General features: G+C 29.6%; 1 protein-coding gene across 3 annotated transcripts; it reads right to left on the bottom strand.

The window, feature by feature from the left end:
- Nucleotides 1-48: 48 nt before the first annotated feature.
- Nucleotides 49-24,253, bottom strand: LOC114268608 (linoleate 13S-lipoxygenase 2-1, chloroplastic). Of its 3 annotated transcripts, XM_082906700.1 has the most exons (9): nucleotides 23,727-24,253; nucleotides 11,342-11,613; nucleotides 7,784-8,021; nucleotides 3,961-4,284; nucleotides 3,769-3,854; nucleotides 2,339-2,449; nucleotides 1,907-2,208; nucleotides 1,526-1,792; nucleotides 49-989 (listed from the first exon to the last, which is right to left on the bottom strand). In XM_082906700.1, the coding sequence occupies exons 1-9, from the start codon at nucleotides 24,073-24,075 to the stop codon at nucleotides 230-232; spliced, it is 2,709 nt and encodes a 902-aa protein (XP_082762826.1). In that variant the 5' UTR covers nucleotides 24,076-24,253; the 3' UTR covers nucleotides 49-229. The 3 variants fall into 3 exon arrangements, with proteins under 3 accessions (XP_082762826.1, XP_082762827.1, XP_082762828.1); XM_082906701.1 differs by lacking the exon at nucleotides 3,961-4,284 and having other exon boundaries at nucleotides 23,727-24,217; XM_082906702.1 differs by lacking the exons at nucleotides 7,784-8,021; nucleotides 11,342-11,613 and having other exon boundaries at nucleotides 23,727-24,217.
- Between the last annotated feature and the right edge of the window lie 3,736 nt (nucleotides 24,254-27,989).

Here is a 27,989-nt window from a genome sequence, read left to right as displayed (position 1 = left end):
CAAATAAATTAAAAACATGTAAAAAATATGTAGGTTATTGAGCCACACTAGAAAAATAAATCCAACAATATACCCAAAAGGAGTTGCCAGCAATTCTTTATTTTATCCTTACAAAATGAACTCGTGATGATTGAATTTAAATTCACACTTTTAATCTTTTGGTGCATTTCATCATTTTATGCTCAAACTTATCAGTTTTAATGTTACTTCTTACAAATGCATTCACTTCTCAAATTGAGATGCTATTTGGAACTCCCCTCCCTGTCACTCCAGGTTCAGAAAATGGCTTCAAAAGCTCATAAGGAACCACACCAGCTCCACATCTATTCTTCAAGTTCTTATCAACATTCCTACGATCAATGACTCCTTCTAACTCCTTCAATTTCCCATTAAACCGTTCAAATGCCGCCTTTATAATTGGATTTTCTATCCATGATGCCTCCATGTCCTTACCGAGATACTCTTCATCCGGTGAATGATTAGATAACACATCCAAAACAGCCATGACTTTTGTAGCTTGAATTTGAGAAGGAAAGCACATCAAGAGTGCAACTTCAGGCTTGTTGATGAAACACTTCCACTCTTCATCAGTTGGTTCTTCAGTAGGCATTTTGGTTCGAGCAATGGTAGGCCTATTGGGGAAATAACCTGCATAGATATATTGCCCAAAGTTGACAGCTGAATGGTGACCGGATGTTACCCAGATCATAGTTGTGAGAATTCCGATTAGATCTTGTGGGGTTTTCAACACTGGCCACCATGTTTCGTCTTTCTTGTCACCATGACCTACCGTTCGGATTTCTGTCCACCATGCTTGAAGCTCTTTGTCAGACTGTACAAAGCTTGCATCTTGGTAATAGTGTTTGACATAGTCTGTAACCCATTGCTTTATGGCATCCCAAACTAGCAGACCATCGCTCGCGTAAGGGTAGTCCTCGATGGTTAGCCTTAGGCCATGCAGAGCTGTTGGATCCTCCATAGCCATTCCCCTAATAATTAGCCAAATTGAAGAAGTTAGCAAAAGATAACGACACTAATTAGCCCCTTCCCTACCCCAAGGTAGAAAGACCATCAATTGGCACGATTTTAAATGATCGTATTAGAGATGAATTTTACGATCAATTATAGTATAAGGGTATTAGGAGTATATCAAGTGATACTTATTGAGAATTGGGTAATGCAATCGTCAAAGTTTCAACATCATCAATTGCAAGAAAGAGTTGTACAACAGCCAAACCGACCGTATCAGTTGTGAACTGACGGTATTGATTGTGAACCAGGTCATGAGGTAACAATAGACCGGTACATGTTGGTAACCAACTGAAATGTATGCGATTTGTATTCTTATTGATTTACCTGGGTATGTAGTACATACCAGGCAATACAGGATACTAAAACCATGGTTGATGGTTGGTACATTTTGAGTTTTTTTATTTAAATAAAAAAAAGAAAAAATTATGGATTATTGATTCACATCAATTATCCTAATCTCACTTGCTTTGGTAGAGCTTGGCTGGTAAGTTACCTGCTAATTAAGTCAGCCGGTAGTGCTTGGAGATCGAAACGCCACTGTTGATCATAGGCAACAGAGCTAAGCTCGATAGAGTACTTTTTGGGTGAGAAACAAGTCTCAATAATTCCACCAGCATTAATAAGGGCTTGTCGAGCCAAAGCATTGATCTCCATTGTGTACCGAAAATGAGGGTGCAATAGTTTGTAAATCGGGTGCATTGCACTAAGTTGCCTGTTGCTCGCAATTATGTAAGGCTCTGTCACGCAGTGAGTTCTTAGCCTGCATGTACAAATTAAGTCGCTAAAGGCAAGGAAAGGAAAGGAAAGGAAATTCATATATAGTTGTTCTAATTTCAGAGAGCTTTGAGCAATAAGTCATGGCTTGTATACATACCAGTGACTGACTAACTGGTGATAACCAGAGTCATGAGCAAGGGCATGAACCTTGGCAAGCCTCCAAAGCCAGCAGCCAGTAGCATCCCCGGTAGATGTGAACACTTGCTTCCACTGAGGCTTGTCGTCTACTGGTGGCCGAGTCAGCTCTATGGCTAAAGGCCTCAAGGTGCCATCAGGTGTTAAGAAGAAGAGCGTCCTCGACCCATACAGTGTTGTCCCTTTGCTCTCTCTTACTTTGTTCACATAAGGTAGCAACAAGTCATGGTAATCCAGCATAAAAAGCTTCTTTGTTTGCAAGGCCTGCATTGCATATTTGCACCAAATTTCAATCTCAATCTCAATCTCAATCTCAATCTCTGGATGCAAGGCTTTTAGGCATAGACAAATACAAATACCACATTGGACTTTCAATAATTATATATTGCATTACCTCTTCAAGGGTCATGAACCCCCTGATCTGTCGCTCAATCAGCTCTTTGGTGATTGTCGATTCTGGTGGGCCGTATATCTTTGGGTCAAGTTTACTCTTCAATGGCCATTCCTGCATTCAGATGATCATATCATTTTAACATTCCCTTTATTTATTTTTTATTATTTATTTATTTTGTGTGTGTGTGTCTCAAAAGACTATAAAATGACATAACAAAATCTCTTGAGCTAAGACTTGAGAAGAAAAATTATTTAGTGCCCTTAAGACAAATATATATGGTATCCTAATTTGTTTTACTAGATTAAAATAAGGGGGAATTACTTGACAGTGTGGTAGAGAAAAAAAAATGCAAAAATATGAAAGGTGAATCTATGGTAGGGTGCAAGTGAAAAACTGTGGAGGTGCAAATTTACACCCCTCTATATTTGTGTATTTTCTTTTTATCTAGCTAACTGTTAAGTAATTTCCCCTTAAAACAATAGGGCCCATCACTTATATTGGCTTTTGAGAAATAGCACTACACTTGTCACAATATGAATTGTACACAAGCATTGTTGCGACAACACACTCTCACTTTTTAAAACTTAGCATATAGATAAGGCATGAATGTGGAAAAATATTTGCATATGTTATGTGAATATAATTGTACTACACAAGATATGAGAGATGTCGATTAATATAGCGAAAAATACAATTCAATGTAGGTTTAGGGGGGAAAAAATTGTACAAAAATGGTAAATTTTATAAATATTAATAATTAAAAAATTAAACTTTTTCATGTCTTTGTAAATATTTTCTCAAAAATGCACTGAATTGCAATTCTCCCATTAATATATGTGTATTTTTATTTTATTTTTTCAATTTCTCATTTTTTTTTTTGTTTCCATATATTTTGTTTGAGTTTTGCTATATGTCACAAAAAGATTTCACCTCCTATTGATTTCTTATATAACATGATAAATTTAATTATTTTCTTAAATATTGTGCCTCTTTTATCTCAAATCAGTTTTCCAAAAAAATAAATAAATAAATAAAACCTAAGGTATGCTAAGGAATATGAAAGCTAAGTGTCCATGAAGTTTTCCCAACACATCTTAATATATATATATATATATAATTAATCCACTAGATGGTGTGTTTAACGAGTAGAAATTTAGTATCTAGTGACATCACGTCATTGGTGTCACTAGTCAATAATAAGTCAACACAGAGGATGAAACCCTTTTTTAAGAGGATTGTATATAATTATGTAATATTTTTATGTTTCTAAACATTTTCTATTACCTATTTTGAAACGTCGGTGTTTCTTCATAAATTTGCATACAAAACCATGCGAAAATATTAAATGTTACCAAACTAGTCCAAGTTATTATTTCAGATTAATAGCTATGCTTGTGTTTTAATTTTAATTTTTCCAGGCATGTGTTTACCTTGACCAATTGTATGCTGCATGGGTTGAGACCACCAAGAGTCTGCCTCGAGAACTCTTCATCCCTAAGCCAAGAAAATTTGTCTCCTACAATTTGCAACAACAAAAGTAGACACTCATCGTCATGTAATCAGAAAGAAAGAGAGAGATAATGATGATAGTTGATGATTATTGTTTGTTATATACGGCGTACTTTCAAACATTGCAGGGGTCTCAAAGCGCAAAAGACCTTCTTCAGCATCAGAGACAAACTTGACAAGCCTGGGAAGGAGGTCCTTCAAGAGTCCATTTTTGGAAAGAGGAAGAAGGTTAACTCCTTCATCGAACAAGGAATCAATGGCAGTGAAGTAGGGAAAGCCAAGGTCAATGTCCACAATTGCAGTCTCAATAGATGGTATAAGTGCATGCAACACTGAGTATACGGGCATGCCTGAAAATGTTAGCTGCTTCACATCTGAGAACGCCTCATCCCTTGGCACGTATATGCTACCACTGCTCCATGACTCCGACATTGGATCTATAAATTACCAATATTCACATCATTAACCATACAGCAAAGGGAAAAGTTAGGGATCATGAAAAAAATTTCATGAAAATGATCATGAAAAATTTATGATCCTCGGATTACCTTGATCAGTGTGTGGTGCTCTATTCTAAGTGTAATCCAAGAGTCACAAAATTTTCATGATTATTTTCATGAAATGTTTTTCATGATACCTAACATTGTTGTAAAGGTAAAATGGGTCGGCCCTCAAATGCTTGACGCCCAAGGTGAAGTTAAACTTGGAGCGTTTCATGTATTTATTATTATTATTATTATATATATATATAAATTTATCATGAAAGTGTATAATGTAGATTCAGAATTAATATAATGAGATTCGGGCCCTACTTAGATGAATGTGATCTATGAATATATTTTTTTGAGTTAATTTTTTAGAAAATATAGTATTATCTTATACAAATTTATAAAATAAAATAGAAATTGTGGGTAAAATGATAAATTCTTATATATATATATATATATATATATATATTTATACTAATACTCACGCAGAATATACATATATGATCACTAAAATTATTTATTAAAATTTACTTACACAGATTAAGACATGAAGAAAATTATTACAAACTAAAAAATATGAAAATGTTGTCTTGTTGCTTTATAATTGAGCAAATTCAATTTACAATAAGAAAAAAATATCACCCAATCTATTAAAAAATAGAAGAAGAAAAAAAAGATCAAACAATATCTAAAATTATAATACCAAATAAAAATTAAACAATTATAGTAAAATATGAAATTAAGTATTACTTTTCTGGCATTTTTAGGAATAAAATTATTAAATATGTTTACCTATAATTTGTAAGTACTTTTAATTTGAATTGTGAAGTTCAATTAGGGGGAACTTACCTATTGGTCTCATACATAAAATTCAAAACTCATTTAGTTTCAAAACAAAATAATTGCATCAATTAGTCCGACATATTTTTAATTATTACCAAAAAAATCATTTAAAAAAAAAAAATTAAAGACGCTGCTATATCCCACTACTGTTGGACTTCCACCAAAAGGTCACCGGAGGCTCACCGAAATGTTCAACATCACCGGAAAATCGCTAGAGTATCACCGAAAATTCGTCGAAATATCGTTGGAATGTTCTCAACATCACCGAAAGTCGTCGAAATGACTAAAATGTTCATTGGAAGTTAAGAATATCCCCGGAAACTCACCGGAATGTTCAGAATATTACTCGAAAAACGAAAATAATAAATTGAAAAATTAGAGGAAAAAACATAGAAAAATGTGCTAAATATTGATAAACTGAAAGAAGAAGAAAACAAACGTAACAATAACAAACAGCAACAATAGGGGGGGAAAATATATGTTATTTTCAATTTTTATAGGGTTTAAGTAAATAATCTCTAATATTGATCAAATTGAAAAATAAGTTTTGAAACTGTAACATTTTATAGTTTGAAAGCATGATTCTATTAAACATTTATCATTATTAATCAAACTGAAAAGTATGCTATGAAATTGTAAAACTTTACAGTACTAAAGAATTATTCATTTCAATACCAAAAAAATTGAAACTGTAAAATTTTATAATTTTCACCGCTTGTAAAACTCGAAAACAATTTGTTCAGAATTTAAAAATTTTCTTCATTATAACAAGGAAATAGAAGTGTGTAGTATAGAAAAAGTAAAAAACTGAAAGATCAAAGGAAAGAGATAGGTATTGAGACAGGTTTGTACTCCAGCAACTTTTTTTGTTTAGATCTAACTAGATTTAACGTAGATCTACTCAGATCTGATGTAGATCTGAGTAGATTTATTCATATTCTTCGTTGAAAACTCATCTCCTTCAACGTTGGTGAGTGCGAAGCAATGAGTCGGTGCTCGGTGGTTGATAGTAAACCCCAATCAATGGTGGTTGCCAGTGACTATAGATTAGAAAGAGAAAGAAAATAAGGAATACGTGGTCGTGATTGTTGCTGGATATCAGAGGGAAAAAAAAAAGAAAAAAAAAACTGTGCAGAGAAAGAGGAAGAGATAAATAGACACAGGACTTTTAGATCCATCTAAAAAGTTTTAAAATTAAATAAAACACATACTTTTCAAAAAGAACTCTCGAGTAATTTGCCCTTCAATTAGTTAGTTTGGGCATTTATTTTTAAGCCTACTAGAACCACAAAAATTAAAATTAGTTGGAGGCCCTAAACTTTGTCAAAATTTGAAGACCCAAGGCTTGACAAAATTAGTTGGAGGTAGAGGTGCAATTTTGGCCCGTGGCCCACGGCAGCCCGAAACCTGCCCGCGACCTGAGGTGGGCCCGACCTGTTAAGGCTCATTTAGGTCCGAGCCCAAGCCCAGCCCGAGGCCTTGGGCCTGGGCCTGGGCCATCGTTTTGAAGCCCAGTCTGATCCATTGGCCCGCTCAAGGCTCGCCCAAAAGCCCGGCTCATCCGATACCTAGTGTTATTTCTAATGAAAAATAATAAAATTTTGGTAAAAAAAATAAAAAAAATTGTTTAAGCCCACCCAAAGCCCAAGCCCAGGCCCAAGCCCATGGGCCCGGACCGAGGCCTGGCCCACTGGCCCGTCCAAAGCCCGAATACCCATGGGCTTGAGCCTAGACCTAGTTTTCTGGCCCGTGGGCCAGCCCGATTTTTTGACGGGAGTCCGCAAGATCCGACATGGGCCGGACCAAAATTACACCCCTAGTTGGAGGCCTTTGCTCGCCTTGAACCAGAACCGGCCCTACAACTAAATAAATAAATAAATATGCTAAATATTTTATATTTGTCTACCAACTTTCCTTTACTTAATTATGTAAGTGTCCTAGTACATACTGTATTGATCACCCTGATATAACCCAATTCTTTCAGTAATTTTCTCCTCTAGGATGGAGATTTTCTCTGTTAGTAATCCCAACTAGAAGAGAGGACACTGTTGGGCCTCCATGAAACTCACGTTAATTATCCAAATCCTTTAATTATTTTCGTTTCTAGTGTATTTAAATATATTCATATATATATATTACATTCCATTAGGCAAACCGAAAGGCAAAGGGTATGTTTGGTTTGCATTTGGGAGATGAGTTTTAGAAAAAAAAATTTAAAAAATTGTTTGATTTGAGTTTTTCTCAAAAAATTTCCAAAATCAATTTCTCTCTCTTACACATCAATCAATCATTTTTTCTCTCTCTTCTCTCATTTTCAATCACTTTTTCTCTCTCACACATCTATTCAAATTCTCCCAAAATATCAAATCATCCCAAACTCTCAAAAAAACAACTCTCCCAAAATATACAACCAAACAAACCAAAAAAATTTCTAAACTCTCTCCCCAATTTTTTTTTTCAAAAACGACTCTCCCAAAAACAAACCAAACAAGCCCAAAGAATTTAAAAAAAATAAAAATAAATAAGAAATTTCTTTTTTAACTTTTTTTTTTCTTTGTCTTTAGTGAATTTTGTTAAAAAAATTTCAAAGTTTTTGGAGAGAGACCTTTCTTAGAGCGTGGTCGACCTGTTCTGCAACGTCGTGGATAAGGATGTTGTTTACCACCAAGTACAGGACGTTTCAAAGTAGGGCTAGTGTCTGGATCACCAATATCATTATACACATCATAATCGTATATTCTTTCATGTGTTTTCCTCTTTCCTTGCCCATTTCCCCTTAGATTTTCTAACTCTTTCTCTCGTAGCCTCTTCAACCCATCTGGTGTTTGAGATGGCAAATATGACTGTTCTCAAAATAAAATAAACAGAGTAAATAAATAAATAAAACAAAACAAAACTATTATTGATGCTATATATATCCAAGTTTCATAGTTTTAATTTTATTTTTATTTTTATTTTTAACTTTGTATTCCTTATTCATTAGCTTTTATTAATGAAGTTGAACGACAGTACTCTATTAATTCTCACTAAAACTGGGCACCCAAAAAATTTATTGTGAAATCTCCACGTGATGTATATCTGAAATTGAATTATACTATATCATAAGTTCTATATGTCTATTTTGGGAACCTACAAAAATAAATTATTCAAATTTTGTAATAAAATATTAGGGATGCTTTATTACCATATAAATTGTTTATAGTTTATTTTTATTTGAGATTGTCAAATTATTTGGTACAACTTTTATAACTTATTAAGTAAAAAAAATTAAATAATCTAAAAAAATTAATTAACTAGAAGTTAAGGAGGATTATTTTTAATTTATACTTTCTAATTATCAACTTTTAACTTGTAATGAATTTCATTAAGTAGAACTACTAAGATTTACTCATACTATAACCACACACCAACAACTTTAAACATACACCTTGATTACAAACTCTGGTGAGAACTTGGGTTGGAGATTTTTGTTTGATTTTTTTCATTAAAAGACAATTTTTTTGTAAAATAAAAAAAAACATATCCAAACAAAATATCATATCCAATTCCATAATCATTTCATTTTTTCTCTCACAAACATCACATTCAATCACAAAAAAATTCAACTATCTTTTCAAATACAAAATTTTTTTCTCTAATAATATCTTACAACTAAAAAAACCTACATAAAAATCAACTTCCCAAACACCCACTCTGAGTTATTTTTGATTTACGAGTATTTTGAGAAATTAGTAAAAAGTTGATTTTTTAACTTCTTTGATAATTTTTTTTAACAAAAAAAATTGCCTTTTTTTTATTAAAAAGGTTAAAAAGCCAAAAACTGATTTTTTTAGACTTTCTGATTAGATAAATCTAAGCTACTTTTTTGTTAAAATAAATTTTTACATAATATTTTTCAATTTGTAACATTGTGAAAATTCTAATATGGGCCATGGTACCAATATAATAATGTTATGGTATCCGATGTATCCGTTGAAGGCTACAACACTGTAGGAGCCCATCTCGGTCTGGTCGTACCAGAAGGACCAGCTACTGATGTGGAGTTTTGGCCGCTCTCAGTGAAAAATCTAACTCACACTCTGCCCGAGGACCTCGTCCAAACAATACTGCGAAGTTGATATATGGACTGGGATCACACAAACACATCCAGATGGGTCCCGCTTATTTTAAGTTTGAGATTGGGATTGAATCGCTTAGCCTGACTTATGAATATATATTTGTATCTCGTTTTAATAATTTAAATTATTTAATATATAAAATTTATTAAATATTATATTTTTATAAAGAATAATGTTTGGGATTCTTTTTTGGAGGTCACCTCCTCACTCCCTTTGTCACGTGACGGGTGGTGATTGGAGGAGCAGGAAAAAAAAGAAAAAGAAAAAGAAAAAGAAAATGTAACCAATGAGAGAGAGAGGGGGTCAAAGGGGTGGGAGGAAAAGAGGGATGAATCATTGTTGTTTTATAAAAATATATATTGATCAGATATTAATAATTATTTGATTAGATTGGATTTTTATTAATCGTTTATTTTTTCACCGTCAATTTTTTTTTATATAAATTTGATCTAATCAAATAAGTATCGATATCTGATCAACGTGATTTTTTATAAAGATATAGTATTCTACAAGTTTTATATAATAACGGTTCAAATTATCAAAATAGAACCCAAACATAAATCCATAAATAAGATTGAACGGTCCAATTTTGATCTTGGACAAGATGGACACTGTCCGTATAAATTAGGATTGGACCGTCAGGACCATATGATTAATGCAAAATTTTATTTTAGTGTAAGTTTAAAATAAAATAAAAAAAAAATCTAACTAAATTTTATTAATTTTAATAATTATAATTATGAATTTGTAAATATTTTTAAAAATACCATTGATTTGCAATTTTTCCTAAGATTAACGATTACTCTAGTTCATTTAGAAGTAGTTTTTTCTTTTAATAATTTTAAATTTCTCAATTAAAATTCAAAGTGAAAAAAATTCTAGTGTTTGGAGTTGATTTTTCAGTTCTTACAGGAAAAAATGCAAAAAGTAAAAAAGAATAGAAACAAGCCTTTAACCTTTTTGTATAATTTTTTTAATTGTTTTTTTAAACTTTTTGATGTTTTTTTTTTTTTTTTTTATTCAAACTGTGTCATTCCAAGCAGACCCTCAAATGGATTAATAGATTTTTCAAAATCCAAACACAAACCTATAAAATGATTTGATTGAATTTGAAATTTTCACTTTCAAATAAACACTCCTCAAAATGATTTTTAATTACAAAATTGTAATTGTCACATCAATGTGTGAATTTTTCGGTATAATATTTTTAACATTAGATTTTTCAATTTTTTTTTGATATATATTATACAAATTAATGTTTTGCACTGTTTTTGCAATGATATTTTTTTGTGATAATTCAATAGTCCAAGTCTAAATTTAAAGCAAAAGAATGCATATTTTAAAATATATAAAGTTAATTTATTTTAATTTTAAACTTGAAGCGATAGTTTATATCTTTGGCTAATGTGTCTTGTTGTAATGAAAATTACAATAAAACTATTACAGAAAAAAAAAAAGACATCTAAATCCTCAAATAATAACATTGATTAGAAATACATCCTTATTTATCGACTGACTGAAAAATGGGCAATTTTATGAAATATTCAAGATGCTAAACAAATTTGAAAAGTTTGACGATTTAAAATCTCTCAGTTTGAAAACATAATTTGAACCCTTTTCGAAGATTAGCTATACATGATTTCAAACATAAACCCCCCATAGAAAGTTGAAAACTCCACATGTTTTTTTTCTTCTTTTGTCCAAACAAAGATGTTTATAAATGAAGATTTTCAAACTTGTATCGGATAATGAAACTTGTATAAAAATTTAAAGACCTCCTACAAATATCTCAAATTTTTCTTTATTTTTTGTTTTTTTTTTTATTTATTTATCATAATTCACTTTCGAAAATCCCTCACTACTGCAACATACTGGGGTTGTTTAGGATAAACTAAAGGATTTTAGATTCAATAGTGCGAAAAATAACATTTTAAATTGATAAGTTAATTAAAACAAAAAAAAAAAAGAAAGAAAAACAGTCAAGTCGTGTTTATCTTATGCATGTAGTTGTGTGGTATTTATGTGGATGGTGGAGGGAGGCTGACCTTATTGGTGAAAAAAATTCTCTTGTGAGGATTATGAAATTTGGAAGCAACCCATGAATTGCAAGTGACGTGAACAGGGCCACCAGGAGGGAATCCATGAAAGACAATTTGCTTGAGGTACATTTCCTTGTGGTGTTCATTCTCGACCAAGACTGCACCAATCTCACCATAACCTTCTGGAATTACAAAATTGCATTCATACTTCACTTCATCCTCCTCTTGGCTCGTCCGATGTGCATACCCCTTTATTGTTTCCTTCTCTAATCCCGTCTCTTCCATATATCCAAACAAATAATGTAATTATCACACACTTTTATTATGCAATTTTTAGATTATTACTTCTAAGACAAAAATGTATATATATATATTACAAGTATGTGAAAGCACTACTATTAATTAAATGGAGGGGTGCCTGTTGTGCACCAAGATTTGGCCAGCCAAACGGTGCCACTTTGGTCTTCTTCTACATGTTTTTTTTTTTTTTTTAAATGTTGATAGTCTCCCAAAATATTATCAAAAAATTATGTCTTAATTGATTAATTCCTAATCAAATCAACAAAATTATTTTCAATTTGGACCGTGATGTTTCTCATCTCGATAATACAAAACTATCCTTAGGTTGGACGAATTATCTGAAGAGGATCATTAACCGTAACAACAACACGAAAAATTGAGCATTTTTCGTCAATTGTTTAGATCACAACATGTAGATCATTTACTAAAAAAATCAAATCATTCCGATGACTGTAGTCACTTTAGTGTATGACGTTTATTTGACAAAAAAAAAAAAAAAAAAAATGAACGACATATTATTTGAAAACTAAACTATTTATTTTTTGGTAGACAAATGTAATAAACGTTTCTACAATTATCAAATCAATATGATTTTTTCATAAATGATCTATAGGTTATGGACTATAAAAATAATGGTTCAAATAATTGAGGTGGAATCCATAATGAGACCTACGGTTCCAAACAAATATGGTCCAGTTGACTTTGTGTTCTAGTGAAAATCTAGTTCCAACAATAACATATAATTATTCATATCATCTGAGTTATAACTGGGGATGAAATGTAAAACATCAATGTTTTACCCATTTAGGCAGGAAGAAAAAATACTTAATACCCATAAAATATTACCTTTAAATATACCTTTAATAATGTAGACTATAACATTTCAGTTGTTAATTTGTTTAATAATTAACCAAAGCACAATCATTGCCACTGCAATGTATTCGAAATAATATTTTAGAAATTTTCAGTATTACTTTAAAAAAACGGTATATTAAAAAAATCAGAAAAAAATTAACAAGAAAGACGTAAAGTATAGTCTTTCTTGCTGAACATCAAACAGGAAAAAAAGAAATTTTTAAAATGTAACAGAAGACCAAAATTGCACCGTTTGGCGCACAACACATCCTGTTGTACCCCTCCTCGCTATTAAATTAGAAATCCAATGTGTACTCAAATTCAATTTATTTGTGGGGAGGCAACCAAACTAAAGCTGCCATTTGACTGGTGGGTTGAGTTTGGATTGGAATTAAAAAAATATAAAAAAAAAATTAAATAAGCTAAATAAGTCGGTTAGATAAACATTTAAATTATAATATATACAGATCATCGGTATAATTTGCCCGACAAACATATTAAAATAAATAAATAAATAAATAAATAATAATTTGAAAAGCATCAGGCCCGCTCAAGGGCAGATGATGTCCAATGCAATCAAGGGCAGATGATGTCCAATGCAATGGATGGATCTAATTAAGGAGAACTAACTGCAAAATGGGACAGTAAGGTCAAGTTTGGGAAGTCCTAAATAATTCATCTTTTTATATTTTTTTCATCATATCACCTCTCTACTTTTCTGTACATCTTTTTGTAAAAAGACAAAAAGTACACTTATTTAGGTCATCCCAAACAACCCCTAAAAAAAATATCCATATGTTTGACTTCAGATTTTTTAATTTAATTTTTTAAAAATTAAGTTTTTTATTTTTTGTGTTTTTTTATTTTTAGTGAATATTTTTTAAATTTTAAATAATTTTTTTTTTTATTTTTTAGATGCATCTTATTTAGATGTATCTAAATAGTAAAATATTTGTGAAAAATATTTTAAAAAATTAATAAATATACAAAAATACAAAAAATGTACAGAATTTTCATATTTTTTATTATTTATTTTTTAAAGTTTTTTTCAAAAATATTATACTTTTTTAAGTGTATTTATGTTAGGTATGTTTAAAAAAAAAAAAATTACTTAAGGTTCGTTGGGAAAGTGAGTTGACTTTTTAAATTTTTTGACTATTTTAGCATGAGGCTAAAAAGCCTAGTTTGGAAAGGACAAAGCTTTTTTGATTTTTTTGTGAAAGAAAGAATGTAATGATTATGGATTGAATGTAATATTTTGTTTTATTAGGCATTGTGAGTAAAATAGCTAAAAAAAGTTTGGCTTTTGGCTTCCCAAATGAAGTCTTAAAATATTAAAATTTCATTAAAAAAATTAAAATACGAAAAATAAAAAAATTATTTTTTTAAAAAAAATTATTTTCTAAAAATCAAAATCAAGCAAGGTTATTAGAATCATAAAAAATATAATATTTTAATTATTAAAATGTATAAATTTTTCTGTTAATTTATGAAAATTTTTTACTGCTCAATTGCAATATTATTTTTTCTCCAATTAATTACTTCACTAATTGAATGATTGATTTTTTTAAGTGAATAAAATAAGTGGGTTTGCATGACTTGACTATCACATCACTTAATATGACTTGTGAAAAATTGACGTGTCATGTCTCAAATCAATTATATATCATGAATCACATCATTTAAAATTTTTATTAAAATATTAAAAACATATTTAAAAGAACTGGACGAAGGGTTATAGAGAGTTTTAATGAGTCCGTCTTGTAATGCGATATTTTGATTTGTATTTTGATTTTTGTTTTTTATTGTCACATCACTATAGTATAGTAATAAGTGAGATTCATATATTATTTGATGTGATATGTATATTTATATTTATATATATTTTTTATTTTTTTTTTCACTTACCATACTACGAAAGTATAATTTGATATGATTTGTGAAAAGCTGATAAAGATAAGAGAAATAACTATACAGTGGTGTAGTAAAAAATTTATAAATTAATGAAAACATTTACATATTTTAATAATTAGAAAATATTATATTTTTGTGATTTTGTTTTTTGATTTTTTTGCTAGTGCAGTTATTTCTCTCATAAAAATATACCTCCCCGTTTAGCATCACTCCTAATTTAATTTTCATCATTACAATTTTTTATACTATTAATTTAAATTTTTTAAAATAACTTGTAAATTTGTTTGGTATAACTTTTCATAATTTAATAAATAAATAAATAAAAATTCTACGTGGTTGATTAAATAAACTGTGGTATATACATATATATATATATATATATATATTGCAAATATCCAATATGTCCTAAAAAATTATAATTAAGGCAAAAATGATGAAGGCTCATTTGTCAAAACATAATTGGGTTTGTTTGGGATTACTTGTTTGGGCTATTTTAACTATATGAGACAAAATGTCACATTTAACCTATAATTATTTTATTTTTTTTCTCATAAAAATCAAAAAATTCAAAAAGAATATCACAAACGAGACTTTTTAGCCACAGGTCAAAATAGTTAAAAAGTCAATCCGCATCCCAAACGAACGCTTAAAAGTTTGAAATAAGTTGAAAAAGTTACACTTTGTAACATGAGAAAATCAAAGTTACAAATTATAGCATAAGAAAAAAAAAAATTCTTCTTTTGATTTGTTTTGTTTATCTTACTTGAATAAACTGACAAAGTAAAAAACAAGCTATAATATAAAATGGTTATGCAGAAAACAAACCATTGCTATGATTCAAAAAAAATTTACAAAAATAAATTTTAGATTACACAAATTATTTTGTAAATCTTTTATATTTCAACTTTGGATTGATTATATTTTTGATGACGCACATGGATCTGCTTTAGTATTTTAGGCAAATTATAATAGTAATTCTTATATTTTGATTTTGTGTCATTTCGATTCTTATAATTTATAAATCTTTTATATTTCAACTTTGGACTAATTATATTTTTGATGACACACATGGATCTGCTTTAGTATTTTAGGCAAATTACAATATTAATTCTTATATTTTGATTTTGTGTCATTTCAATCCTTATAATTTTAATTGTCTCAATTTTCATTCTAAATTTATGATTGTCTTCATTTGATTCAATTAACTACAATTGTTATTTTTTATTTTTTATGAAAAATGCATGCATGAACAACATATATCATGTTTTTATAGACAAAATTATAAATTTATTTAACTTTTTAAGTTAATTTCAATTAACTAGTGATCATTTTCTACAAAACATCCTAATAGACGTTATTAATTGGATCAAATTGACACAGATCCTAAACTTAAGAGTACAAATCAAATTATTTGAAATTACGAGAACCAAAATTATACAAGTAAAAAAATACAGAAGGTGCGTTTGTTTGGACGGACTGGATAAGGAGGGATTGTAATCCATCAGACTATTAGTCTTAGATATATTGTCCTAAGACTATTTGGTTGGACTAAGTTTGTATCTTATGTTTGTGTAGTCATGGGATTAGATGTCTGGATTGGATTATTTTTAGTTATCCAATGTTTGTTTGGGTTATTATAGAGAATGATAAATGCTCAAATGACTATTTTATCCTTTTCAATTATTTACTAAGTAATAGCAATATTAAACATAGCTTTAATATTTTAATTATTTTTAGTTAGATTAAATAAAAATTTGTTTTATTTTATTTTTTGCACAATATTTTAATTATTTTAATTTATTATTTTCAATTAAATTAAATTAAACTTATAATTTATAATTTATATTTTTTATTTAATATATAATTTTAAATTAACGACAATAAAAAATAATTTTATTTAAGATAAAAATTAAATTTTCAACAACACTAAAAAAATTTAATTTATAAGGCCATAATTTATAATTTATTATTTTTAAATAAATTTAATTTATAATTTATATTTTTTATTTAATATATAATTTTAAATTAACAACACTAAAAAAATAATTTAATTTAATATGTAAATTTAAGTTTTTAACAACAATAAAAAAAATTTAATTTATAAGGCCATAATTTATAATTTAATATTTTTAATTAAATTTAATTTATGATTTATAATTAAATTTTTTTATGTAATATATAATTTTAAATTAACAACATTAAAAAAATAATTTATAAATGTTCAAAAGACTATTTTATCATTTTCTAATTGTTCGCTAAGTAATAGCATGGAGGGTAAAATGGACATTTCACAAAATAATCTCATAGATATCAATCCCACGGTTTCTATCCCACCTTCCCCCCTGGGATAGGATAGTCTCATATTTGTGGGACTAATAATCCGGGAGGACTATTAGTCCAGGACAAAAAAAATGAAACAAATAATAGACTATTAGTCCGGTGGGACTAATAGTCCAATCTCACCCTCTAATCCTTCAAAACAAACACACCCGAGTACTGATTTAATTTGCTTTTATTTTTTTTAATTTTTTTAATTTTTAATTTTTAATTTTTAATTTTTAATTTTTTTTAAACACATCACATGTTGTGGCCTCATCAAGTTTAGCAAAACTGGCCCATTTCCAGAGTTCTTGGCAAATACAATTTTGCATAAATTGATTAGAATATCATTCAAACATTACTACAAACATTACTAAATTGATTAGAATATCATTAATACAATTTTCCAGAGTTCTTGTATTTTTATGTTTTTTTTTAAATAAGGAGATGAATAGATGAGAAAAAAAGGCTCAAATCAAAACATCATACAAAAGAGTAATAACAATGATTTATACTATTAAAAAAAAATTATTAATAACACTGATGCAATAAGAATGTCAAAAAAAAAAAAAAAAGAGAAGAAGATATAAAGGCCCCGTTTGTTTTGGGTGAAAGAGAGAGTATTGGGATTGCTAATACCAAGGTATTAGTAATAGCCTTGTTTGTTTTGGGAGAAGGCATTGAGACTATTAGTCCCTTGGTATTACTATCTCATGTTTGTTTGGGTGGACATGAACTTAGGATTGGACTAATAGTCCAATAACATTATTAATCCGATGTTTGGTTAAATAATTGAAGTACGGACTAATTATTTTAAATTTGACTATTAGTTAAGATAGGATACATAATCCAACGAATTCATAGTCCTAGGACTATTAGTCATGGGAATGCTAATCCAGTCCGCCCAAACAAACATTGGTATTAGAAAAATAGTGAGGGGATTAGAAATTTTTTTATTTTTTTTATTTTTTATATATGGGAAATTTTTTTTAAAATATAATTTTTAATTTTTTATATTTGTTTTATTATTTTATATAAAAATAATTTAACAATTCTTCACTACTAATCCCCTCACTATCAATCCCCTCACTAATAATCCTCTCACTATTAATCCCCTCACTATCAATCCCCTCACTAATAATCCTCTCACTATTAATCCCCTCACTATCAATCCCCTCCATTCTATCTCCCAAAACAAACGGGGCCAAATAGTAAATGGAGTCTACTACCACATTAACAGTACTATTACAACATTACTTTTAGGCAGTGGCTTTGGTCCAGTCCAAGATCGGACTGGACCGTGTTGTTGGGCCCGTGGGGTCTATCACGGGTCCCATTTTGATAATTTGAATCTTTTAATGTGTAGAACTCGTCGAGTACTATATGCCTGTAAAAAATCACGTTGATCGGATATCGATAGCTATATGAACAAAATAATTTTTTATCAACCGTTAATTGTTTTACCGTCTATTTTTTTTATACAAAATTGATTTGATCACATAGCTATTGATATCCAATCAACGTGATTTTTTACAGGCATATAATACTTGACGATTTCTACATATTAAACGGTTCGGATTATCAAAACAGGCCCAAAAAATAAACCCCATAGACCGAACGGAACAGGTCCAATCTTGATCTTGAGGCATCTTCTAACCTAATAATAAAGACTTATATGACGTCTGTTTTAATATTTTTGTGCTGACACATCACAAGGTACTATCGTAGAGTGGGACAAAACTTCACGACACATCACAAGGGTCTTATCTTATCAATTCTGAATGGGAGTACACGCATAATAACAATCAGTGTGTTTAATTTTAATTTTTTAGATTAAATTTTTTATTTTTTGTGTTTTTTTATTTTTAATAAATGTTTTTAAAATTTTAAATATATTTTTTTTTAATTTTTTAGATGCACCTTACTTACATGTATCTAAAAATTAAAAAATTTGTAAAAGAATATTTTAAAAAATTATTAAATACATAAAAATATAAGAAATGTATTGAATTCTCGTATTTTTTTGTATTTTTGATATTTAGTGAATTTTTAAAAGATTTTTTTCACAATTTTTTTACTTTTTAAGTATATATTTATGTTAGGTATATCTAAAAATTAAAAAAATTACTTAAAATATTAAAAATTTTCATTAAAAATAAAAAAAATAAGGAAGATAAGAAAGTATAATTTTCTGAAAACTATTTTCAGAAAAACGAAACCAAACAATCTAAATAGTCTTGTTTGGTTTAATTGTCAAAATATAATTTTTGAAAATTTTTTTTGAAAATTTTATTTGATTGAAAAAAATTTTAAAATCACTTTATCTCCTATACATCAATCAATTACTTTTTCTCTCTCATCTCTCGTTCTCAATCAGTTTTTCTCTCATGCATATTTACTCAACTACAACAAAATATCAAATCATCCTGAACTCCTAAACTCCAAAACTATTTTCAAAATATACAACCAAACAAATTAAAAAAATTTCTAAACCCTTTCTCTAAGATTTTTTTTGAAAATTTATCTCCTAAAACCAAATCAAACACACCCATTAACTCTTATTAATGTAAATTTTTTGAATTAGTAAAAAATTATTTTCAAAATATACAACCAAACAAATTAAAAAAATTTCTAAACCCTTTCTCTAAGATTTTTTTTGAAAATTTATCTCTTAAAACCAAATCAAACACACCCATTAACTCTTGTTAATGTAAATTTTTTGAATTAGTAAAAAATATCATTTAAAGTACTTAAAAAAAAAAAATTTGTTGGAAATGGATACCATATCCAAAAGACCATTTTTACCATTGGATTTAGATAAAGAAAAAAATTAATCATTGATTGATAATAATTAAATCTTTCAATTTTTTTTTAATTTTTTTTTTAATCAGTGAATAAGCTTGTATTGATAGAACAATGAAAAAAGACATCATAGTTCAAACAAAGATACAAACGAAAATGAAGGTGAAACTAGTTGGCCAAAATATCAGACTCCCTCTCCTTGCCATGGTTATTTTCAAATTGACCCGACTTACTATTAGGGTGTGTCTTGGATTGGTTTTTCTGTGTATTTTTTGTGTCGTTTTTCTTTTCGTCTCCAGTAAAAAATATATTTTTAAAAAATTCAAAAAAAAACTTTATGCTTTTCGGTTCTCCACAAAATGAACCAAAAAAGTAAAAATACAAAATACACAAAATACAAAATTTACACAAAATATTTTTATTTATTTATTTATTTTTATTTTTTTGGGGTTTGAATCTTTTATTTTGTGGTGGGTGTGATTTGGTGATTTTTAGAGAGCGAACGGAGGAAAAAGAAGAAGAGGTGGTGGTTTGTGGTGGTGAGATTTGAAGTTATAGGTGATGAACATGACCTGCTTTATCTCTCTCTCTCTCTCTCTCAAACTTTGGAGCTCTAAGAGTTTTTGCTTTGGATACACAAATCTTTAGATTTGGGAAATAAGAAGATTTGAAAATCATGGTTTCATTTTTGAGAGAGATTTGAAATTCCCTCTCTGTGGTATCTCTACTTCCATTTTAGAGGAGAGAGAGTATCCAAATCTAATATTTGAAGAAGGTGAAGCCAAAAGAAGATGGCTAATTTATTTATTTTTAATTATTTATTTATTTATTTTCAATCTCAACGGGTCCATTTGGGCCCGTCCCCCGCAAGGACCACTACTGGAGAGAGCCACTGGAGAGAATCCAGACACCTTTTCTGTGACGCCCAGTCTTCCTACACCATAAATTAACTATAGGATATGACAACCGAAATGTGCACAGAGATGTCATTTTACTCTTTTTTGTTTCGTTCTGGAAAAAAAAAAAAAAAACCTAGGTTTCGGCAATCAAAATGTGCGGTGGGATCCCCTACACCCTTTGTTTTATCTTTTTATTTTTATAATCACATTATCTCTTTATTTTTTTTAAATTTTTCATAAAAAATTAAAAAATTTACTTATGTGAATCATCTTAAACACACTATAAATTGTACTATAAATTAACTCCAACGACATTCTTAAATTGTTTTATTTGATGCTCGTAAAAATATCTATAAATAATAAATAAATAAAACAAAACAAAAGAAACAATTTTAATATTTTTTATGTTAAAGGCAAAGTTACATGTCAATGGGAATTTTCAAAATTAATTACACATTTATAAAAATCATGGTTTTGAAAACCAAATCATACAAGCCGAACCATCCCAACACATATTTCTTTTAAATCATTCAAACAAACAGGTGATTTAGCCTTTGGGAAGTGGGTTGACTTTTTAGTTTTTTGACTTTTTTAGCCTGGGCTATTTTAGCCTGGTTTGGGAAGGATTTTTTGACTTTTTGACTTTTTTAACTTTTTTTGTGAGAGAGGATTGTAATGATTATGGGTTAGATTTGATGTTTTATTTTTTGTGGCTAAAATAGCCTATTTTATTTTTTGTGACTATTTTAACAAAAAAAGTCTGACTTTTTTCTTCCCAAACGGAGCCTTAATCGTCAATTTGTCCAAATCGGAGAGAGTCAGTAACAACCGGTCAGTATAATTCTCATTGCTCAAAATATGAGTTGAGCGTTGGAATTACGCAACCACAAACTCAGGTGGCACCTGCGCAATCACTAATATCACCCAATGATCTTGTTAGTTTAATTCCAAGTACACTAATTATTCTAGAGTGGTGATTAAGAGCTCTAATAATAGAACTCTAATAAGAGCATTAGTAACATGGCAACTTAAAAAAAAAACAAAAAAACAAAACACGGGCAAAAACATCAAATCACACAGTGAGACTCACAAGTTAGAGTTCTTCTAGAGCTCACAATTTAGAGGTCTGAAGCATTTTTCATTATTCTATGCCTTCGTTTGGATTGTGCACTGGTTTTTTGACTTTTAACTTTTTAACTATTTTAATTTGAAATTGAAAAGTCTCGTTTGTAATAAATTTTTTAATTTTTTTAATTTTTATGAGAGAAAAAAATGAAATTATTATGATTTAGATGTGACATTTTCTCTTATTAATTTTTTAACTTACTTTATCTTTTTATAACTATTTTAACCCAAATAGCCTAGCCAAGCATAGCCATATGTTTTATAAAGTTAGTTTTTTTCAATAAATCAATATATAAAATAAATTAAAAATAAATATTTTTTTGTAAATGTTTGATACTTATTAATTTTTAATTTTAATTCTTATATTCTTTATGTATCATATTTTATATTTATGATACAATAATGACGTTACGATTCAATTTTTGACCTGACTGTTGAACTAGTGACCTATTCACAAGATCTTTTTTTTAGTTCGCTCACCAATTCAGTTTTTAAAATATTGATAAAAATGTTTATAAGCTTGCATTTTAATGTTTGTAAAATTTACTAGTCATTTAAAAATATTTTTCTCAACCTACTCTAAATTGATATTTTCCCAAATGTTAATGACCGCTATTTTTGTTAGACTTTATATATACCTAACATAAATACATCAAAATAAAACGTTTTAGAAATGTTTTTTTTTTTTTTGACCAAGTTTTAGAAATGTTTTAATTAAATATATAAATTATTCAATATATATATGGCTTTATTCACCCTAATAGATATACGGAACCAATGTCTTTACATTATATAAAGGTTTTACGAACTATTTTTTTTTTAATTTCCAAATGTAAACATTTAGGGATCAATTTTTTTTTATCGTGCGAACCGTCATTAAAAAGTCATCTCAAAAAAAAAAAAAAAAAACAAAACAAAACAAAAAAACTTTTAGTGACAAAAATTTTAAAATGTCCCTATTAAATGTTATTTTAGCAATAAAATAATTTGGTGTAAAAAAGATTTACATTTTGAGACAAGACTTTCAGTTCAAAAACAATAGTGATTCATCACTAAAGTTCAATTTGTTGCTACAAATACAACAATAACATTTTTGAGAACTAAAATATTTTGTCCCTAATTTTTTATGTCAAAAAATTAAAATATGTTGTAGTGTTTGCAATGACCATTTAAAATTTATAATTAACACATAGCATAGATACTCCAAGCACACAGACTTTTAAAACATACAAAAATATCTTATTCTACCAATATTTTCAAAACTTTCATAAAAATATGTACTAAAAGTTTAATCCGTGAAAACTAAGCCAAAAAAAATCCATATCTCCCCCCTGACCCATGGTTTCTGCAATATGTGTTGAAAACGAAGAAAACATTTTTCAACAAAATCTTTTGTGTTTGGTCACATTTTCATTTCTAAATTTAAGTAGGAAACATTTTCATATTACAAAATGATGTTTTAAAAACAAATAAAAATAAAATTAAGAAAACATGTTTAGTGAAAGAGAGTGGAGTTTGCCTGAGAGGGAGAGCGGGAGGGGGAGTGGCTTAAAAGTGTGGTGCAATTTATTGTTGGTGTTTGAGACTTGGAAAGTAAAAACTATTCCTTTTCACATATTCATATTTTATTTAATTCATAGTATTTTTTATATTTCGATAAGTTATATGTATGACATAATTATCAAAATAACATTTATAGTATGAATATTTCGTAATGTTAATGTTCACACTGTCAATGTAAATATTTATAAGTCAATGTAAATATAAAATATGAATGTTCACATTATTAAATTTCTAACTGTTCAAAAGATATTTGTAAGAGTAAAAATATTTATAAAATACTTTAAATATGAGAATTATGATTTAGTGGATCAAATGTTCAAATAATAAGACTTATTAAAATACACAAATTTCTTATGGACTAATTAGAATACAAACATTTAAAAAAAAAATTCTAATAAATCTCTCATTTATTTTTTAAATTCTTAGATAATTAATTAAATTTTTTTTTAACTTATTTAAATTACTTCTATTATAAATGGAGATTGCACCAAATAATATGACAATGTCTCCCAAATTAATATGAGTTGTAATCAACTCTTTTAAGTTATAGCAAACATCAATATAGGTTTTTTTTTTTTTTTTTCAGAAAAAAAAAAAAATAGATAAATACTTACTGGGATCAAGCTCGGCACTAACAAGCTCCAACTGGATTGATTTACCAAGCATATCAGCAACGTCGTCAAGCCCACGGCTTAATCCAAGGTTCGACAAGAAACCACCGACTGTTAATTTCACACAAACAACAGCCTTAACAATCGTGGTCTGCTCGGTAGTAGTGGTTGCTATGGCTTTAATGGTGCTAGGAACACACCGAACACGACCTTTATCCTTTTGGTTTCCACACAACCCTGGTTTCAGCAGGTGTAGTGACGACGAAGGGCTAGCGGTTCCGGAGGGGAATGGCTTGTGCCATGGAATTAGAATTTGGACAGTATGAGACTGGTGAACTTGACTGTTCAACATTTTTTTTTTTTTTTCTGGAGATTATTTTTTTCGTGATCTGGGTTTGGAATAAGTTAAATTTGGTGGTGTGGAAGGCAAAGCAAGTTTGAGTGGCTCTTATAAAAAGGATGTGTTTAGCAGTAGGATAGATGTGAATTGGTACGAGGACCAAGATCTGGTTATATAGAGGTGCAGTGGAGTGAGCAAGTATCCTCACCTTGGCTTTTTATTTGGTGGGTTATTGGATTTTTTATTTATTTATTTAATTTTGATAATTTAAACAGTTTATATTTTAGAATTTGTCATATATATCATATCTGTAAAAAATCAAGTCGATTAGATATCAAAAATTACGTGAACTAAAATTTTTATTAAACAATAAAACTGTTTATTAAATTTTTTTAATAAACGATTTTTAATTCTTCCTATATCCTATCAATTTGATTTTCTACAAATATAATATATATATGACAAATCTTAAAATATCAACAATTCAGATTATCGAAATTAAATCTAAAAGTGAGCTCAATGCCCACCAAATAAAGAGCCAAGAAGAGGATCCTTCCTCTCGCAGTGGAGGACCATTTAGTGCGTTTGGTTTGAGTTTTTTGAATTAAGTTTTTTGAAAACTGAATTTTTTGGTTTTTGTATTTTTTTTTGTTTTTAGTGAATATTTTTACAATTTTAAATATATTTTTTATTTTTTAGATACACCTTACTTAGATGAATCTAAAAAGTAAAAATTTTGTGAAAACATATTTTAAAAAATTAATAAATACATAAAAATACTAAAAATGTATTGAATTATTGTATTTTTTTATATTTTTGGTATTTAGTGAATTTTTAAAAGATTTTTTTTTATATTTTTTTACTTTTTAAGTGTATTTATGTTAGGTGTGTCTAAAAAGTAAAAAAATTGTTTAAAATATTAAAAAAATCAGTAAAAACAAAAAAATACAAAAAATAAGAAAGTAAAAGTTTTTGAAAAGTATTTTTAAAAAAATAAAACCAAACAAGCTGCACGTTGAAAGTATTTTATGTTCTAAAAATTAACACATATTTAAATTTATAAATTTATCTACAATTATGTAATATAAGAGATAGGTCTATTATCATTAAGAATTAAATATATAACAAATTAAAAATTACATATATTTTGTTACGAAAAATGAGTGAGAGTACTAATTAGTGCCACCACTAATGATGTGGTAGTGGGTCTCACCCACTGCCACAATATTATTGTGTTTTTTTTTTTTTATTTAAAAAAATAGATGTCACATCATTAGTGGTTGCTTTGAAACACTACTTTTAGTGATCTCTATCATTGTTCATTTTGTTACATTATTATGAGTACTTTTTAAATATCTCAAACATTTTTCTTTAAATTATTGGTTTCTAAAAAGTGAAGAGAAAATTACAAGCCATATTTTTCAAAAAAAATTATAAAAATTTACTACTTTAATCATTAAAATTGGTAAAATTTACCATCAGTTTGTAATTTTTTTTAAATGTACTATTAATTCCCAAAAATGAAAGCAGTACGTCATCTTTACAAGTGATTGGACTATTTTCTTTCATTCTCTCTTTCTTTCTTTTGATTCGTGGACGCTGAAGATCTGAAAATGAGATTCAAATAACTTTATTGAAGATAGTAATGTTATACGCTTTCTTAATTGTTATTTTTGTTTTCTACCCTAAGACACAAAGTAATAACGCCTACAATATTAAATATACATGATCTTATTTACTTCTCTCTTGAAGGTAAGAAAATGAGATAAATAATAACATTATAAATAGCATTTTGGAAGAATTTCAGTATAGTGAGATACACCACCACCACCACCACCACTACTACTATTACTACAAAAAAAAAATAAATAAAAAAATAAAAAAATTAAAGATCACACTTTAATAAATAAAAATATTTCACTTTTATTGGAAGTGTGATAAAAAAAATTAATTGATATTTTAATCACACTTGATTTAATTGAGTGTGATAATATTTATTTTTTATATCACTTTTCAATTAAGTGTGATATTATATATATATATATATATTTTTTTTTTTTAATCACATATTCTAATTAAAGTGTGATTATATATACATTACTACAATAATACTTAATAATATTTATTTTTAATCACACTTTTTAAAAAAGTGTGATTATATATATATAAATATTTTTAATCACACTCTCTAAATAGGTGTGATCGTATAAAATATTTCAATTTGATTTTTATGTAAAATATTCTCAAATTCGCGCCTCTATTCTCTATTCTACCCATGAATGTGAGAGGACGACTGTTTCCATTCCCAAGTTTGTTTTATCTGCTGAAACAATTCATACTCTTCCTATCTGATGTGCTTGGTTATGAAAGAGATCTGGAGCCGCCAGAGATATGGAGATGGGCTTAGCTCTGAATCTATCTCATCCACCTCTCTTGTCAAACCACTACCATCATATAGATACAATGATGTACGCAATAATCGCTAACCGTTCTGAGGCGTCCCTTACTGGTCTGCCTCGACCCCCAACCACAATCTCTCTTTCATATCGTGGTCCTTGACTATATGAATCTTGGATGGAATTTGAGCTTCGACGAGAGGCTAAGAGAGATAGGTGGCCTTGATGCAGATGAAATTGTTGAAGTTGTTTTTGAGTTTTGGTAGAGACTCTTGGGGTGAGTCATTGGGATCGATGAGGGAGAGGTCGATGGCACCCTAATCAACGACGTAGAGGACAGAGGTGTAAAAGACATGGAGGAGGACAAAGTGATTAGTTTAGTTAGCACAGTGAGTCATTTGGTGCGTTTTCAGTCTCTCTCTCTCTCTCTCTCTCCGCCTACACATACATATATATGTGTATCTAAGAACACAGCGATTAGTTCAAGTTTTTGTTCGATGGAACAAATTTTATTTGTTTAGGGTCTGTTTGGTAACGTTTACGTTTTCAGTTTATATTTACAAAAATTTTATAAACTGATTTTTGTTTATTTTTAAAAAAACATAAACTACAAACGTGTTTGGTAATTGACAAAATGTTTAAAAAATTTTAAAAATATAAAAAAGAATGAGAAATGACAAGTGGTGGCAAGTGGCGGCGGAAGACGGTGGTGAAAAGTGGTGACGGTGGGTGGTGGGTAGCAGGTGGGTGGTGGTGGTGGGTGGGTTAGTGACGGTGGCGGGTGGTGGGTGGTAGCGAGTGGGTGGTGGGTGGTGGGTGGTGGTGGCAGGTGGGTGGCGGATGGTGGGTGGTGGTGGGTGGTGGTGGGTGGTGGTAGTGGGTAGGTGGGTGGTGGTGGTGGTGGGTAGTGGCAGGTGGGTGGTAGGTGGGTGGGTGATGGTAGCGAGTGGTGGGTGGTAGCGAGTAGGTGGTGGTAGTGGTGGGTGAGTAGTGGTGGCGGGTGGGTGGTGGGTGATGGTGGTGGTGGTGGGTGGTGGTAGCGGGTGGGTGGCAGGTGTTTGGTGGTGGCGGGTGGGTGACAGGTGGATGGGTGGCTGGTGGTGGCGGGTGGTGGATGGTGGTGGCAGGTGGGTCGTGAGTGGTGGTGGCAAGTAGGTGGTGGGTGGTGGTGGCGGGCGGTGGATGGTAGTGGCGGGTGGTGGGTGGTGGCGGGTGTTGGCGAGGGGTGGGTAGTGGTGGCGAGTGGGTGGCAAGTGGGTGGTGGCTGGTGGGTGGTGGCGGCGGGTGGTGGGTAGTGAGTGGTAGTGGCAGGTTGTCACGACCCCATTCCGCCTCTAGTAGAATGATGCCGTGATGGCCAATAATCCGAGATTACTGAAGGCCAACTTTCAAAGTTCACACACAATCAGAGTATAATATATAGGGTTTACATATGCGGAAGCAATATATATAGATCTAAGTAGTCCATAGGAGTAGGGGTGTACACGGTCCGGATTGGTTCGGTTCTGAGAAAATCCAAGAACCGAACCG

Source organism: Camellia sinensis, chromosome 14 (assembly GCF_055761805.1).
Source record: "Camellia sinensis isolate YWXY chromosome 14, ASM5576180v1, whole genome shotgun sequence".
In the NCBI taxonomy this organism is placed as follows: Eukaryota; Viridiplantae; Streptophyta; class Magnoliopsida; order Ericales; family Theaceae; genus Camellia; species Camellia sinensis.
Note: the sequence above shows the minus strand (reverse complement) of the source record. Positions and strands in the feature narration are given on the sequence as shown.